The sequence below is a fragment of the Dunckerocampus dactyliophorus genome, chromosome 21 (assembly GCF_027744805.1).
Source record: "Dunckerocampus dactyliophorus isolate RoL2022-P2 chromosome 21, RoL_Ddac_1.1, whole genome shotgun sequence".
NCBI classification, from domain to species: domain Eukaryota; kingdom Metazoa; phylum Chordata; class Actinopteri; order Syngnathiformes; family Syngnathidae; genus Dunckerocampus; species Dunckerocampus dactyliophorus.
Genome location: NC_072839.1, coordinates 10247698 through 10266526, shown reverse-complemented (window position 1 = coordinate 10266526; position 18829 = coordinate 10247698). Strand labels below are relative to the sequence as shown.

General features: G+C 41.8%; 1 protein-coding gene and 1 long non-coding RNA gene across 2 annotated transcripts in view; both read right to left on the bottom strand.

Annotated features, from left to right (window-relative positions):
* Window positions 1-1205: 1205 nt before the first annotated feature.
* On the bottom strand, window positions 1206-3867 carry LOC129174197 (uncharacterized). Its single transcript, XR_008567382.1, has 3 exons — window positions 2797-3867; window positions 2429-2547; window positions 1206-1831 (listed from the first exon to the last, which is right to left on the bottom strand). It is a non-coding gene; the product is annotated as an uncharacterized LOC129174197 (long non-coding RNA).
* Window positions 3868-4066: 199 nt separating this feature from the next.
* The window catches only part of slc35b3 (solute carrier family 35 member B3), a 107671-nt gene continuing 92908 nt past the window's right edge, over window positions 4067-18829 (bottom strand). The window contains exon 10 of the mRNA XM_054765371.1: window positions 4067-4200. Within this exon, the coding sequence (XP_054621346.1) occupies window positions 4104-4200 (97 nt within the window). The 3' untranslated portion in view covers window positions 4067-4103. The remainder of the gene's footprint in view (window positions 4201-18829) is intronic.

The following is an 18829-nucleotide window of genomic DNA, read 5'->3' as shown; positions in this document are numbered from 1 at the left end:
GGTTTAGGGTTAATGGGTAGGACCTAGGCTTTACTGCATAGGGTAAGGATTGTGGGTTGGGATTAACAGTTAAGGGTAGTTTTAGGGTTTATTTGAGGTCTTCTTTATTTGTACACATGATTGGTCAATGGGAAATTGCTACTTCCTGGTTAAAGTTGGAATGCAATGTGCAATGGGTTTAGTAGAGTGTAGGCCACTGTTTAAGGCTATATTTATTGAGTCACAAATTGTGCCCATCTGACGAGGTAGCTCCCCTGCGTTCAGTTTGGTTTTCATTCGCGAAAGGTGACTTATCTGTTTGTGTTTTGTGTGCATGAAAAATGTCCCAGTCAGGATTTATATTCCAACATGTCTCATATCTGCAGTAGAGTAGAGGACTTGTCTCAACAGAATCCCTGCGAGCTACTGTATATAAAAGATCTCCATGACAGAACGATTCAAAGCTGTTCTTCACTCCGGAGCTCTTTGTCTGTCATGTAGCCTGCAGACAGAAGCAAAAAGGACATTAGGTCTGAACATCAGTCTGCGTGTGTGTGTGTGTGTGTGTGTGTGTGTGTGTGACAGTGTAAGTCCACCCTGGTGACACGCTGGCAGCAAGCCCCTCAGTTGTGCACGCCTTGAACTTTTGGATCGTAAAAAACAAAGAGCATGCATGTTAGTGTTTGTCTTTTTTTTACTGTACGTCATAAAGGGAGTGATCAGCACTTTGTAGGTGTGTTTGCAAGACAGAAGATGCACTCCGGGGAATTGGATTGTGCATTAAATATCTTTAGACTTCATTTATTACTATCATCACTTCATAGATGGGATGAGTGACATGCTCATGCATAAATCCATTCTTATTGGTGCACATTTCACATTAGATAAACACATATAAACCACAGTCAATGCTCATAAAGATGCAAAAATGCCATAAAAAAATTACACATTAACTACATAGTTGTTTGGAATTGGTGAAAAATGACGTCTTGTCACATGAATTTACAATTCAGATGGCTTTCCTTAGGGATGCCCATTTAAGATGCATTGGCATAATATATTTGTTGTCTTTTTCTTCACCAACTGCCATGGAACGTCATTAGGTAATGCACACTGGCGAAAGGAGCGCTCGTGTTTATCATCATTTACTTGGCAAAGAGTCGTTAGCGGAGGGGCCTTGTGGGTCGACTCGCTTGCCAACGAGACTGGGTCGTGCATTAGCGCCGCCACGATGTTGCACCCTGCTCTGCACGTCTCCCCCGCCATCCATCACATCATTCTTACGCACCAAGCCATTAGCACTAGCGCTCGGGTGCTGCGTGGACATTCAGCTGAGAGATGTGCAGCCTGGTTTTGTGGGAATGGTCAGGGTTTATATGACAGACCATCACGTTGTACGTGTCCGAAAAGGAGTAGGAGAAAGCCCGGTTTACTAAAAGATGCAAAAGACATTGAATGGCATTGTTTTTACCGTTGTCTTGAATTTGTAAGATAACGTTTCAGCCAATTTACACACTTAACAAATTACAAATAAATACAAAAAAAATCTGAAAGATAATATAAAATCATTAAAATCCTGTATGTAAGGGAACGAATAATAATAAAATGTTAGCATTTTATATTTAATACAGAGTAGGGATTTAATTGCAAAACAAATATATATAGGTAAGCTGGTATCATAATCCTTACGTTATCTTGAGTAATGTCCTAAATGTCTTTGACTGTGCTCCTGCCGACTCTCCCTGTCCTTTCTCTGCTGCATGGGTCAGATAGTGATACAGTGATACAGATTTTTCCTGGTGTTTCCCTGGTAGGTGTAATTTTTTCCAGCACATATGGATCATGGATGGCTCTGTAAAAAAAAAAAAAAAAAAAAAAAATCTGTTTTTTGATGGAGAAAATGCATTTTCGGTGATTTGGATTTATGCTGATGGAATTTAACAAGCTCTATCCATACAAAGTCTGCAGTCCAACATTGGCCGGGAGCAAGCACGATAAAAAAGTCAGCTCTTTTCACAATGTCGGCTTCTCACATGGAGCACGCTGGAAATACTTTGCGGCTCGGTGTAATGGGGAGACTCATCTGACATGGCAGCGCACGTTCAGAATGACGCCCCACCCCCCTGACCCCCATTCTACTTTTCACACTGTTTCTAATTGAATCCAACATTTCACACTATTATGTTCCTGTAATTAGATATTATTTCATTCCTGTCATCAAAGGACTGTCATTATGATGTGACAGTGAATGAGGGCTGCATCTCTCAAACTATATTTTGATTTTTTTAAAATATATATATATTTTTCCACCATTTCAAAAATAAAAATGCAAAATACAGTGGCGCAAAAATAGTCATTTTTGTGTGTCTTGTAGTGATTGGATAGAGTACTGGTGTACTTGATAAGTGCGTCATATTTTATACAAGACGACACACCAAAGAACACTCACCCAAAGAGGGTACCAGGCCCCAAACTAGGCCAGGACAATGCATGGTTCCAGACTGGTCATCTTATGTAGAGATTTCAAACGACTTCTACCGAAGCGAGTCAGAGCTTTTCTTCCTGTCACTTAAACACACAAAATTTGCAACGACGTGACCGAGAAGCAGTGTGCGTCACTTCCGGTATGAATTTTGGGAGGCAAACATTCAAAACAGCCACATACAAAGTCAGTATATCTTTGGAAAACCAGATTCATGCGAATAACGATGCATGTTGTTGAAATGATTTGCTCCAGCTGTGTGAGTGTCCATTATGTGTTGCATAAAAACATGAAACGGTTGAAAACAAGGGATTCAAACAGTTATGAAAGCTTACCTTCCGCGTCAGACGTAAGAATGAAAACAGCGCTTCATGAATACATTCTTGTATGTGTTCATCGTTTCGCTGGGCTGTTCCTCCATGGGGGTGTAGAGTATGAACATGAATTAGTTGGATACAACATGATTGAAGAATCTCAGTAGGGAAGTCCACACTTACCGATCCCTGGCCAGCTCTTCCAGTTCCACCAGGAGGGCATCGAGACATTCCCAGGCCCGCTGTGAGACTTGATCCCTCCAGCGGCTGGGCATGCCCAGGACACCTCACCAGGGAGGCGTCCAGGGGGCATCTGGACTGGATGCCACGTCAACTGCCTCCTCTCGATGTGAAGGAGCAGTGGTTCTACTCAGAGATGACCAAATGAGTCCAGGTCCAGCCACCCGATGGAAGAAACGCATTTCATCTGCTTGAATCCACAATCTCGTTCTTTTGGTCACAACCCAAAGCTCATGACCATAGATGAGGGTGAGAACATAGATCAACCCTCTAAATTGAGAGCTTTGCCTTCTGACTCAGTTCTCCCTTCACGACGGTCCAGTACAGCGACTGCATTACTGCAGAACTGACCCGCCTGTATCTCACACTCCAACCTTCCCTCACTCGAGATACTGCTCCTCCACCTGGGGCAAGACCTCACTCCCAACCCCAAAGGTGCAATCCACCCTTTTCCGAGTAAGAGCCACGGCCTCTGATTGAGTCTCATCCCAGAAGATTCAACCTCAGCTGCAAAGCACCCCGGTAAACGTTGAAGGTCACAGCCTGATGAGGCCATCAGGACCACATCATCTGCAAATAGCAGAGACGGGATCCTAAGGCTCCCCAAACTGTCCCCCCTCGACGCCTTGGCTGCGCCTAGAAATTCTGTGCGTAAAAAGTATGAAAAGAATGGATGTGCAATTCAGTGCTTTTTGGTTAGCCTGGTTAGCAACACCAGCAGTAGGTGGAGCCTGTTCCCGGTGAACGCTGTCCAAGGTTATTGTGAGGTTACTTTTCATGAGCATTTATGAGTTCTAACGATATTTTACTTTGGTTACGGTGTTTTTGGAAAGGTAACCAAAGGGATGTGGGTATTATCTTTCAAATTAAAGTTCAATTTCTCAAGTGTGTTAAGTGAAGTCCTAACAAATAAGGGCTCATATTGAAGAAAAATCCAACCTGTGTCCTTGCTTCAGTCCTTCTGAATCTTACCTCAGTGTGTTATCTTTCCACAAACACACTTTATTTTTCATTCTGTTCCCCTCCTCTCTTCTCCATGTCTGGCCCACCACACAGCTTCTCCCGCAACGGCTGTAATGTGAACGGACTCAGTCTCCCGGGTGTCGAGGCCCCCTCTCGAGCCTCGCAGGCAAATGTGTGTCGGCCGCTCGGATGGGAGCAGCGCACGCCGACTGCTGTGGCAGTCTGCGGGGGCAAAGAACACAAAGAAGTGAAAGGACGATGATGGGTTCGGTCTTGGGACTTGGGAGGATGAAATCGCCCGCCGCATCCAGAGCGCAGGGAAGCAGCCCGCACGGCCAAGGCAGAGTGTTCTTGACAGCGCTTTGTTTTGAATCCGCAAGGACTTGACATATGCCTCAAATCGTTTGCTCTCACCATGCTGCGGATCCACGCTCGCCCCGTTATCGGAGACAGGGCCCTGCTGTCGACTGTGCGCCGCATATGCAGGGAATGTGTATGAGCTTCAGTGTTTGCGGTGCAAGTGTGCAACATCCGACGGCGCAATTGCCGACATCGCTGCCCGTCTGTCTTCCTTTCAAGATGTAGACACGGCTTACTAAATACAACTGGTTGCTGAACAGAAACTTCCATCACCTTTGTCCTGCTCTTCTCCAATTTGTTTCAGCATGAGTTTGGTGCAAAAGCGCATGTTCATTGTTCCCACCTCTAATATGACTTCTTGCAGTGTCATCTTCAGCACAAGACCAATGCCAATTACACTGTTGCCATCACTACATCATACCTGTGTGCTGTGCTGCATAATAAATGACATGCACTGCCTTAGAGCAACATGCTAATTAACACTGTCCCCGAATGCCAATCTAATTGTCTGCATGCAGATGATGAGGCAGAGGAAGACTTTTTTTTGGGGGGGGAGGGGGAAATGTACTTGAAAAATGATCCACTGGACTGTACCAATTCAGATATGAATGGGTTGACATTTAATGTAATTTTGGGGCGCGGTGCGGTCTGCAGGCTTACCGTCCTAAGCTGGTATTTGATGGGGGTGGAAGTATGATGCATTATATGCCTGCTTCCTTTTCTTGTGACGCCGAGAGAAGCACAATGAAACCTCGGTTAGCATCATTAATTCATTCCAGAAGGTCCAACGAAACCCAAAACATACTCGAACCGATACATTTTTCCCATAAGAAATAATGCAAATCGAATTAATCCGGCCCAGACACTCAAAATGCTAAAACGAAACATGTTTTTATAGTTTTACAAGCAGAAAACAATTTGAAATGCATAAAAATGCAGTGGCGTGAAAAAGTGTTTGCCCCTTCCTGATTTATAACAAATAATTATAACAAATAAAGAGAATGAATGAGCCTCCTGTCAGCTTTTCAGCGTCTTTATCACAGTACGTGGAGGTGAGGGCTAGCTACGTAGTGATTGAAGACACTGCGCGCTAGCTAGCAATTACTAAGCTAACGCTAATATGAATGAAAGCACAAAAGCGATCGTTTCTAAGCCGAGTGCCACAGTTCCAGTGTGGTTGTGCTATGGGGCATTCGTCCCGGCGGTTGGCGCTTGCTGGGGCGTTTTATCAGCGAAGTGAACGCAGGGTAGGTGAAGTGTTGACGCCCCACTATTTGTAAGAGCTATAGTAGGCATCTTCTGTGCCTCACATAGATACACTACACTTGAGTACCATCTAGTGGCTCAAATGTGACATGACACAGTGATCATTGAATGATACACATAATGATAATATGGGCTAAAAAAAAAAAAATCAATTATCGATTATCGTCGATAATTTATAGCACGATTATCGACCAGTGAAATTTGTTATCGTGACAGCCATACTTTGAGGATATTTGCTAACATGTCTTCCAAACCATCTTGAGCACAACCTATAGGGGGTGCCACAAATGTCATTTACGGGATGTCCTCATTTTTTTGTCAACCACATGACTTCCCAATAGAAGTGCAATTGCCAACACATGGTTTCTAGATGCTATTAAAGCTAAATAGGCTCACCTCCATTGCCACTACTATTGTTACTTCTGCTTACTATGATAATTTAAGAAGCCATCACTATTAACTGCCGAGCAGAGAAAAACAACGTTGCACAAAAAAAAAAAAAAAAAAAAAGCCCTTGCTCCCTAAAACGCCCTTTACGTAATGAACTCATAGGTGATACTGACTCGTGAACGGCCTTCCAGTTGGATACCAATTTAGAAGATATTAATCTTCCCAATGCCTGTGTCATCAGCTTTAAGGCGGTCTAATGACTCGGAACGAAGGCACCGCTCGTTTCTTAATGTTGGCCTACTGGGAACTATCCTTTCACACCAGGTTGTCCACTCATCAGTTCCACAGGACAAACCTTGCCTTCTTCTTTCAAAACATCATCACATTACATCGTCTATTGTCTGTTTGATCAGGAATACGTGCCTCCTGTCGGGCTCCATTTCATGCCCTTCAAGTCCAATCTACACTAAGGAAGCCTATAGGATGCAAGGGTCACTTTGATATTTCGTGAACAGATGCTAAAACGTTATATATTATATATCTATATTATAAATCCAGTTTTTATCAGCTTCCGCTTTTATCTAAAATTAAATCATTTTTATCTTTGCGACATTTCAAACAAGTCATGCGCGCTTTTATTTCGTCACGTCTGGACTACTGTAATGCACTTTAATTCTGGAATGCTCTCTCTCGCTTACAGTTCGCCCGGAACTCTGCGGCGCGGCTTTTAACAGGAACCAAAAAGAGGGAGCATATCACCCCAATTCGAGCCTCCCTGCGCTGGTCGCCTGCTCGTTTTAGAATTGATTTTAAGATTTTATTGTTTGTTTTTAAGGCGGTTGAATGGGCTGGCCCCTCAATACATCTCGGACCTCATCCAAATTTACAAGACGAGGCTAGACCGGCTAGACCGGGTAGACCGGGCCTTTTCTGTAATTGTCCCCAAGCTGTGGAACAGTTGAATGTCTTAAAACCCACTTTTATTTTCGGGCTTTTAACTTGGCGTGAGTTGTGTGGTCCTTCTTTTTTAGTTTTAATTTGTTTTATTTATCCTAGTTTTTATTTTGACCTATTTCTTGTATTCCTTCCTTCCTTCTTGGATTAAATATTGTAATGTCTTAAATGTTTTTGTTTTTATTTGATTTATTAGTTTTTACTGTCGTAATTTGTACTTTTATTTCTTATTTAAGGTTTTACTAGTCAGAGCCGCACTTTGAAAGTGCAGTGTTTATAAAATGTGCTATGTAAATAAAGTGGATTGGATTTGATATCTACTGTAAGATAAAAAACAGTATCTCAGCCTATTTCAGTTTTTTTTTTTTTTTGATATGACGGGCTATTTTAGCCATTTTGAAAACGTGACATTTTCATACCGTGGTGTACCTTAAAACCGGTAACCGTCCCATGCTTAAAAATTTGTATCAACTTCGGTCTTTTTCCCATTTATGCTGTTGTTGTTTCAATTTTCCAAATATTTAAACTTTCTTCTTAAATAATCTTTGTAAATTTTCCCCTCACAATATTTTAACTTGTTTCCCATAATATTAAAATATATTTTCCCTCACGTAATTTGTCCAAAAATTACAACAATTATTTTGTTTTGTTTGTTTCTCATAATACGGTGACATTATTCTCATAAAATGCAACTTTTTTTTTGTTAATATTTTGACTTTATTCCTATAAAATTACAGCTGTTTTTTTTTAAATTTCTGCTGTTTTGTTAAAAACATTTTTCCAACTATTTCAACTTCCTTCTTGTACATTTTCCTCTCATAATTTGGATTTTATTACCATAATATTATGAGTTTATTCTCGTAACATGATAACTTTCTGCACAACCTACTTTTCCAAAAATTACAACTTTATTAGTTATTTTGTTTGTTTTTTATATTACAACTAAAAAAAAAAAGTTCTTTTCTTTAATATTTCAATTTTATGCTCCTAAAACGATGTTGTTTTTCCTCATACTGTTACGACATTATTCTCATAAAATTACAACTTTTTCTCTTAATATTTTGACTTTATTATTGATGATTTTTCCATTTTTGCTGATTTTTTGGGTTTTTTTTTTGCTTTTAAATTATACTTTTAGAATGTGCTGCGGGCCAATACAAAAAAAAAAAAACAAACACCCCCGCCAAAGGGATAATTAATGGAGTCCAAGGTCAGCCTTTGCAAAATCTCCAGGGCAAAATGGTATCAAAATCAAACTAAGCCATTTCAGCCCTAAATGTAGTGAAGTACTCTTTTTTCGGGGAAGCTAAACAACGGAATTGGATACTCGACACTGTCAATTGCTCATACGCTTTTTGGACGTATTGCTTGAGCCGCTCTCCAGGCGAACTCGTCACCTCTATGTTACCTCTGGCTTTGCCCCCGCGCTCTATTTTCCAGGCCACATTATTCCATTTTAAACTTCAATCCTATTTACGGCCACAATCCTTCCCCCTCTCCCGCCCGGGGCTATCAAACGATTCATCCGGCGGACTTCATGTCACCCAGTCCTGTCATAAAAAGCCTGCAATGGGATGTGTGTGCGCGGGTGCTGGAAATCTTATGTGTTTGTGCCATGCTATGTATTGATGAAAGGTGCTCATAGTTCTGCGTATCGGTCAGCACCCGTAACTTTGCAGAGAATGGCTGCTTATGCTTTCCGAGTTGACCCCGAGGCCAACATTTTGACACAGTGTGCATACATTCACACAGCACCTGCGGAGGTTCACAATCCACGAGCCACGTCTGTGCTTTAGTGTTGTCGGAAAACGCAGCTGGCGGAATATCAGCAAACTTAGCCAAAAGAGTATCAGCGAACGTAGCCGTCGCCGCACGTGCGCTGCAGCGCTCCACCTGACGTGTTCACGGTCACACGAAACACTCGGACATCACCTGCTCTTTACCATGTAACCATCAGCAGAAAAGAAAGGACGATGTATGAAAGCTCAGCCCATCACTGTCCTGCTTTTCTCCCTTTTTTGTTATTATTGTGGACTTTAACATCTCGCCAATTAGTCCGCAAGAAGCTCCTAATGGGCCACTGCAGCGACATCACATGCAAGGCGAGGCTCTTGCGGCGTGCCGGAGTCAAGGGGTGAGGGCGATGCGGCAAGACAGGCAGAGACGAGGGTGATAATGTGAGATAGATTGACAAGGCGAAGAAGGCATTAGGCAAATGGCGTCATTAAAAAGTGCAGCTACCTGAGCTCGCCGCCTCCATGCGGCACCACATGAGAAGAAGAAGGGGGGGACTTGACGCCCCCGAGCTTTGCTGCTCTGCTAATTTTGATCTTCCAGTGCTTCTTCTCCTTCTTATTATCATCCAGCATGTACTTGGCCGTCAGGCACACTCATGACACCAAAGGCGAGGGGCTGCTTCAGGGTCTGTGATGTTTGGTGACTTACTCCTCATGCTGGCGGACATAGTGACAAACGTAAACAAACAACTGCAGGCGACACCACACAAATGCAACAACTACAATTCCGATTCATCTGAACTCATATGCAGTATAGGTAGTGTATATTAGCCACATGAATGCTGCAATGAAACACGTAACGGTTGAAACACACGTTTTCTTTTGGTTCCTAGGCAAAAAGATTAATCGATACGATAAATCAGCAGCGTGCAGTCTGATAACAAACAGGTAGCAGATGAGTAGACGGCCTGTCTGTGCTAACAGCAGGTTAACTACTAGTGAAACATACAAACATAAACACTCAGTAACGTAAATCATAACATGTGGTAACGTAAAATGACCGTACCGTTTTTTTATCTCACTTATTACCAAAGACGTATTTATTCAACGCCCGATCCCAACAATGTATTTTTTGCGCGAGTGGCAAAAAGAGGTGATGATGCAACTCCCCAATAATGGATTTAACTTTTAGAGCAATTTTAAGCCATAAAAACCGCCACAAGGTGGCAGAAGTGTATTTGATTAGCGCTTGGCATGGATCATTTCAATGGAAGGATCACACATGACAGGAAGGAGGAAGTGAGAGAGCATGGAGGAGTGTAGCGTGCAGAAGGTTACGTAGGGAAATTTTAACGCATACACACGCGCACACGCCGAGGTTAGTTCCAAATGTGAAAACTGTAAATAGTCCATGGTAGTATATTTGTAAATTAATTTTTCTTTTTATAAAAAACAACACATTTTTTGTGTTGTTTATGTTGGTATAGTTGTTTAAATATTTCAGCTGCCACAAAAGCAAAAAATATTTGTGTCTAGGACTGTCACGATAACAAATTTTGCTGTTCGATAATTGCGCTACGAATTATCGTCGATAATCGATTTTATCGGTAACATTTTTTAGACCATTTTTACATGAATTGTCATGAGAGGTGTACTGCTCATTTGAACCACGAGATAGTACCTGTACCCGTGTGAGACATTAGCTTGGCACAGAAGTTGTTTTTGCAATGTAGCCAGCGACACCGTTTGTGAGAGCGCACCATTTTGCACTGTTTTGGTTATATTTGCCGACCAAACGCCTTAGTCAGCGATGACTGTCGGGACGAGGGCTCCGCTGCCCGAGGCACCTACATCGCTAGTTTTTTTTGTTCCCAGTTGAGAAAACTGTCCGTGTCGGTCGAAAAAAACCTGACACAGGCCACAAATGGCCTCTCGGACGCACCTTGGACAACCCTACTCTTCGGCTGTACACATGAAGTGACATCAACTCTGTACACAACCACCGCTCCCATCGACTATTTAGTGAACAATGGTAATTAAAGAGAGAAGAGGCGTGTTATTGCAGCTGGAATTAACTGATGCGTTGCACCAGTCATTAGATCGGACATCAGAGGAGACGTCATTTGCGGATGTGGGTTATACGCCCCCCAGACAGGAAATAATGTACTACAAGCTGACCAATCACAGCTTGAGGTCTGCATCTGTGGCTGTAGGCCACCTACTGATGGAGCTTTTAAAAGGAGATTTATCTAACTTTTGCATGCGCTTAAAATGTTGCGAGTCAGCTGTCGGTGTGACGTCACATGTCACATTTGCACTACTGTTGCAAACTAACCAACCAGCTAACTCAAGGCAGTTACAACGTGGTTTCATTGAACAATACAGACTGATTGCACACACACCCAACGATACGAAACAAAGATGTTTGCACCTGCCCGAGTTCTGTGTCTTCTTCCCAACGCGCCGTATGCCTGCGTGCATGTTAGGGTTTGTGCACGTGGGATTTGTGTGCATGTGTGTGCACTCGCTGCTCTTTGGAAATGACAGCACAGGCAACCAAGGAGAAAAGAAAAGAGTGTGAAATCATTTGACTGCAGATAGTCCTGCTGGGTTGCCTCTGGCAGAAGGTCTCTCACACACACACACACACACACACACACACACACACACACACACACATCGCTTCAGAGAACTTCACACGGACTCATTTCCTGGAGACTAACCCTAACCATGACTTGGTCTGACCCTAACTCTTACCTTATCATTAACTTAACCCTAACCTCAACCAATGACCCCGAAATATGCATTTTCTGACATGGTGTCACCGTTTTAGACACGGCTTTTGTCTCCAATTTCACAAGCTTTGCACCGACTCCCTCCCATACAGGCACGTTGTATTTATTTAGGGGAAACCACTGCATTAGCTCGATAGCCTTCACTCTAAATGGAGAGGAATAATATGCATTTATGTCCAAGTATCTCTTCTAATAATGCAGTGAAAACTGTAAAGTCAAGTGCTCCAAAAAAGGGGTACAATTTGGGAGTTCAACCAAAATTGTCTGGAAAGATATACCTAAAAAAAAAATCAAACTTAACAGCGGGGTATATTTAATAGCTAGGAGGAAAAGTGCAATGATAACCATAGAACCAAGAAGGCAAGTTATTGCTGCAAACACATTCCTGTTCCCTCTATTTCTTTTACACTTGTTTTCATACGTTGGCTGGCCCTGTGACTTCTCTATCAAAATATACTGTATATATAATTAAAGATGTTTTTAAATGCTAATTCATACCGACAGTCATGAACCAAGGAGTGAACATTACTGTCGACAGCTACGAGAGGGCGCTCCCAGTTTGTGATGGCTAGATGCTGCTCCCGTCACTCAGTGATCGGGAGCTTGGTGAACTCAGTGCCTCGATAAACTAATTCAGCCTTTTCAGGCTCCCGGGTATGCCAGAGGTTCTCAAATGTCTCAAACCGAAGTGTCATTAAGTCGCGGCACACTTTTTTCAGTCATATGAAGCAAATCTATAAAATACCTTTTTAAACATGAATAGACATCATTACATGTTCAATGATGTGTATTTTAGAGGAATTTATTAAGGCATTGTATTAAGGAAATGATGACGAACATGCTAACTGCAAATAACACGGACAGAAAATTAAATAAAATGCCCAAATTGCAGTAAATAAGACCACAAAGGCAGATATTTCATTTATAACTATGCAATGATTACACACCAAGGAGGGTAATGACTAAAATATTGCTCATTTTTACGTCAAAATAATAAAAAAAACCAAGTCAGACGTTTGTATATTACATATTTTAATGTGATACTTGATTAGCTGTCTGCGACCAACCCAGAATGGATCTGTGAACTATTTTTGGGTCCCGACCCACCAGTTGAGAACCGCTGCTTTATGCCATTGAGTAGCTGAATAACTTTGAATGTGTTACGTTAACGTATCGGACACCTATCCAGTCGGTGTTATTCTGTGCGTTAATTATGTCGTTGAATCACAGTTTCCTTTCCAGATGAAGGTCTGGAATTTTGTGATCCAAATTTCTAAATGAATGTGGCTACTCTGGAGAAAATGCAGTTCTTGTATGTTGTTGTCTTTTTGCTTATCCCCCATCAGGTGTGACCATGAATGTTTGGCTTACTTTTTACGCCAGACGTCCTTCCTGACCCAGTCCTTTTATTTATCCGGAGTCCTGGCCGGGAATCAAACCGGTGCCATCTGCATGTAAGGCAACACCGTGTACCACCACTCCACCGCCAACTTACTTAAAAAAAAATCTGTACAAGGACTGAACAGAATGGTAAAAAGATGCCTCCAGTGATTGTCAACAAGTCGCTAGTTCCTGGGTGAAATAGCCCAGTAATGAAATCAACTAAACAAATGCTTCGCACGTGTTGCAAATCCATAAACCTATGGATCTAATCTGCTTGGCAGGAGAAATGGAAAGCAGTTGAGAACCTCACTTTCCCAGCGTTCCGCTATTATGTAAATTGAAGCCAATCAAAGCGCCGCCACGGAGAAGCTTTGTAATAGAGCGTTGATTAGCAAGGCGGCTTCGAATCAGCCATAAAAAGAGTCATATAAACGGATACATTCCGCCACACCGGCGTAATTTCGCCCGGTGAACTTAATTTGACTTTGAAGTCACACTGTGTTTTATGAACATTACGGTAACCATCAATGTTGAGTGAAAATTATTTTTTTTATCTTTGATGGTATTAATGCAATTTCAGCTTCATATGTTATTTTAGTGTTCAGCCTGTGACCACAAAATTAGGTACACTTGCACAATCTATAAAAATGCATGTTTTCCCCAGTCTGTGTCTAAAAAAAATACGTCGTCTTATGTTCGAGGGCTGGAAATTTATACATGTCCACCACCAGGTGGCGGAAAATGACCTCTCCCCAATTAAGTCAGAGCTTTTCTTCCTGTTACTCACATACACCAGTGAGCTGGACAGGTGCAGTCGCAACAGATCCATTCAAACCCACGGAATAATTTAGCAAGAAAACACACAAAAATTACATCAAACTCAAAAATGGAAAAATCGCCAGTAATGTTATAAGAATATACTCCAAATAAGAACAGAAAAAAGTTGCAATGTAACAAAAAAAGTGTCATTTTACGCGAATAATGTAATGTCATGAGGAAAAAATAATTTTAGTGGCATAAAGTTGAAATATTAAAGAAAAAATATGTTATTTTTAAAAGTCCTATGAGATATATATATACTGTACACCATATGAGAAACAATCAAAACAACATTGTTATAATTTCTGGAAAATTCGTTCTCATTCTCATTCAATACCAAAGACGCATTTGTACGTTTTTATGAACCCGAACACCCGATCCCAAAGACGACTTTACATGTCTTTTTAGCAGTTTTAAGCCATAAAAACGGCCACAAGGTGGCAGAAGTGCATTTGATAAAAGCTCGGCATGGATCTTTTGCATGTAAAAACACACTCGACAGCAAGGAGGAAGTGAGCGAGCGTGGAGGAGTATAGCCAGAAGATGACGCATTGCAGGGAAATTTTACCGCATGCACACACAGGTTAGTTCCATTTGTGAAAATTGTACTTTAATGGTGTTATATTTGTAAATAAATTGTTATTTTGAAGTCTTTTTTGTATTGGTTATGTTGTGGTATGGTTGTTTAGATATTTGAGCTGTCTCTGCTTTTTTCGGTCGAGAACAGATATTTTCCTGAAACTTTCCTATGTTTTACTGCTGATTACTCAGTATGTGGCCCTCGCCGGACAAAGTTCGGACCCTGTATTCGATCGTAAAGGTGTACCTAATGCACTGGCGTATAAATGATATGGTAATTTCCTCCCTCCTCCCGTCACTGATTGCCCAATTTGGCTTCTCTCTCTTTCTCCTCCCTGTCATCTTTCTACGTGTACAGCAATTATCACCCCGCCTCGCCTTTGCGGTGACCTCTGAGATGATAAAGTGAGATTACCTGTATCGAGGCATGCTGAGAGTTTAACTGTGTGCGTGTGTGTGAAAGGCAGAAGCGACCCACAGTATGTTGTCACTAGCCAGAGGGCAGGTTCACCCTTATAGTGTGCTTTTGGAAGGTACCGTTGAATACAGTTCATATGTAAAGTATCGCACTGTAATCATCACATAACTGTTGTTGGGAGTACTTGGTGTATCATACACTGTACTAAAGTGCTCTGTATCCATTTTTTGATTGAAATTTCTTCTTTAACCTCTTTTTTCAGTCTTGCTCTCATCTCTTGGCCAAGACTAATGTGAGTAGAAATAAAGCTTTAGGCCTCATGAGTCACGGGAGAATACTTTAGAAGACATTTTAGGTTAAGGCAAGGTCCAAAAGTTGGTACTTTGCTTTTGATGCACTTCATATCGGGCCTGTTTGACTGAGGAACGTTTCTGGGCACTGTACTATGTTTGTTTCTTGTAACTGTCAGTAGGATGCAAGCAAACGTACACATTATAGGAGCGCGTCAATTAAAGCAGTGCATTATTATGTTCAAAAAGGCTGTTTGATGCAGCTCTCTTATTCAATCTCATTAGATGCTGTACCTAATATTGTGGCCACTGAGCATACACATGGTTCCTCCCGAGCTGTCCGTTTCCCAACACCACCTCTGGGTGGAAATTCCACTAATGAGGACACTACAAAGAGCAACCCCCCTTCCACATAGCCCTCATTGTCCTTAATTACGGCACTGTGACTCTCCTCAAGCCAACGCACACATCCTTACCCTAGAGAGGTAAAGACAATGCACATGTGCATCATATTTAGAGAGTGGTGGCGTATTTGTTCACGACATTGTGTGCTGTGCTGTTATCCTCTTATTTGAGGTTGGTTAAAAAGCAGCTGTGGGCTCCAGATGATCAAACACGGAGCTGCAAGTCCGTGTGTGCGTGCTATAGATAATAGCTTAATGAGGGGATATAATGACTGAAGCAGTTGCTATTTACTGTACTTTGCCTGTTATTTAACCACCACATACTTGCATTCACGTGACATCGCTTTTGAGGTTGTATGATTGTGCTAACATGGTGCCATCACTGGATACTTGTGGTGGCATCATAACAAAGCCGAAGGGTGGTGCAGCTGTGTCAAAGTACGTTGGGAAAACTCACTCCCTGACACCTCAAGAGTTGCGCTGGACATAGAGTTGACAGTTTGGGGTTTTGTCCGTTTTCTTGACTCTCATTCTGCGGACCCTGGTTCAAGCCTGGGCGGAAAGCAGGGTTGGCTGGACCAGCCAGGTTACACTTGGTAACCCCATGTTTTGTTTTGTATATTTTGTATAAAGTTTTGGTTGAACCCTGCTAACTGTGATCATCCGAACAGCGGTGTGCACCAAACAAGCAGGCCGAGAGCGCTTCAGATGGGTCCGAGTCACTTGTAAGTGAAATCTGGTGCGGTTCCGTTCACACTGCAGGGCCTGATGCCCAATTTGGACTTTTTGTTGAAAACTGGTTGTTCATGTTACAAAAAAATGCAAGTTTTTTGTGTTATGTGAAAGCAATGCGCACAGGAAGCGACACACAAACGCGACATCACATGTGGTGCTATGCGTTTTTGGAAGTAAACATTGCCTCAATTTGTGGTCTCAACCTGGCACATTTGTGGCAGTTTCAAGGATTTTTTTCTTTCCCCAAAGCGAATTATTTTGCAAAGGAGATTAAGAAGGAAGCGTCTCATTTCGGATCGGGAATTAACCTGCAGCGTGAACGTAGCTGCGTGACAACGCCGCTCTTGAAAAGCATATTTTATCGGGGTGTAACGATTCGTTTTAATAACGATTCGATTCATATCACGATTCTTGTTTGCCGATACGATTCAAGGACGATACGATCCGAAACTTTAAATCGATTCAGTAACGTTTTAGCCAAAAATTCAACCAGTGTGACTGTGAGATAAATACCTGGATACTGGACAGCGCAGGTGAAGGTTCCTCGATTCCCGTTGTTTTTTTGTAAGGGAATCAGGTGTAAATTATTAATAATTTCTCTACCCCAAGTATTAAAGCAGTTAAAGCAAATTTCATACCGGAAAATAGTACCTTTGGCTCCCATTGCTTGAACATTGAGTCAAGACAAAAGCTGTGATCGACCCACGGACCTTGGCGAGTACAATCGTACTAAAAAATATATCGTAGGCTGTGCCATTTGTTTTAAAAGTCAACAGACTACTACTACTACTACTACTACTACTACTTGCATGTACACAGTAATGCCTGGGCTAAAATGAACATATTTTGCACCATCAGATTTGAATGAAATTTCATTTACAGTACCATCTTTATCCTTATGATGGTCTTGTGTTTATGAACCAAAATTAAGTTTTTAATGACTTGATGAGCGCACGTACGTAACCAAAAAAACGCCGTAAGTCGAGAACTACCTGTAATTTCCTCGGGAGTCAGTCAATCATTGAACTCCAGCTGCAGCTCATCCTCAATAGCATGCATCAAGAGGTTATTTAATGGCAGCATTATATGCGACCTAGATAGGATAGCCTAATTGGTCATTTCAAGTAACAAGACCTCCAAGACTGGCCCAAACTGGCTTTCAGGCCTACATTTCCCATGAACACCTTGGGCTATTATGCACTGATTCAAAACAATCCCTCAAAGATTGACCAAACCCTGCGGCCACTGGATTCTCCTCCCAATCAGGCAACGTGAGCACTAATTGGAAGAAAAGGGGAGCTCCAAGAGTGCCTCAAACTTCTCAACCTCATTTTTGACTTCACTCTTTAATCTCTTATGGAAGCTAAATGTCAGGCGGCCATGTGCAATTACATCCTTCCCGTGCCATCAAATCCCCATTATCCATTTGGTTTGTGGGCAAAATAACACATAAGTTGTTAGTGTCCAATTGGACTTTGGCGCACTTTTTTTGTCTGTTTTTACTCCTCTCTGGTACCAGAGGTGCCTACAGCTTGTAATAAAAAGGTAGAGGATTTTTAAATTAGAAATTAATTTGGCTAATTTGTCTCCGATGAGCACTCTCCTGCTCCTGCCAGAAGTATGCTAATATATCATATTAAGTCATTCCTGGGCACAGATACACACTCCTATGGCGGGAGGAAGCGTGCGTGTTTGCACTTGTCAAGGTTAGACGTCTAATTAGTGAGGTTGTCTCGCTGGGCATCACCCTAATGACACCTTCAAACTAGAAATGACTGGACACATTATTAGGCACACCTGCATATTCAAACGAGAAGCAAAAGCTGTCTTAAAAATCCTGCTTTACTTTCTTTAAATGGTGAAGTGGACAGAAAAATACAGCGTATTTTCCGGAATATACCTTTTTTCGTAGTTTGGCTGGTCTTGCGACTTGTAGTCAGGTGCGACTCACAGTGGAACCTCAGTTAGCGTCCACCCTGGCTAGCGTGTTTTCGGGTTTACGTTGAAAATTTTGCGGCTATCCACCTTTTTTCGTGTTGTTAATACTCTGCGTGAATCTTAATGTATTTTGATCACAAACGTCCTTGTTAGCATAGCTTTCTCACAAAATGGAAACCGGAACCAGAAATCAGCTATGTCGCCCGTCTATGACGTCATCAGTTGACTCTCAAAAATGTTAATACATAACCCGTTTTTATACTTTTAAAAGCACAAAACAATCCTAAATGCACATAAATGGCAAACGAAAGCGATGAATGAACATTTAAGGTTACTGAAGATGATACTGTATGTAAAACTATAATTGTAGAACTACAAAAATGGGTTTTGTGTTAACATTTTTCGGCTTTGTGGAACGGATTAATTGGATTTACATGATTTATGACGGAAACATTGATTCAGTGTCTGTCTGGGTCTGTTTAGATTCGGAAAAGGTTCCACTGTACATGATTTAACATGTTTATACTATAAATGTCAATTTATACGGACGGTCGTGAAAATAGGAGTGAACATTACCGTCGGCAGCCGTGAGAGGGCGCTCTAGGCTAGCGACACAGAGGATGAAGAATTAAACGGAAGAAATAAACGGATTCTGTGAAGTGGAATGAGATCGGGAGCTTGGTGAACTTGCTTGTTATGTTCATTTAGCCTCTTCGGCCTCCCAGCTTTGTTCTTTATGCTATCGAATAGTTGAATAACGTGCCTTTCCAGATTAAATGTCTGT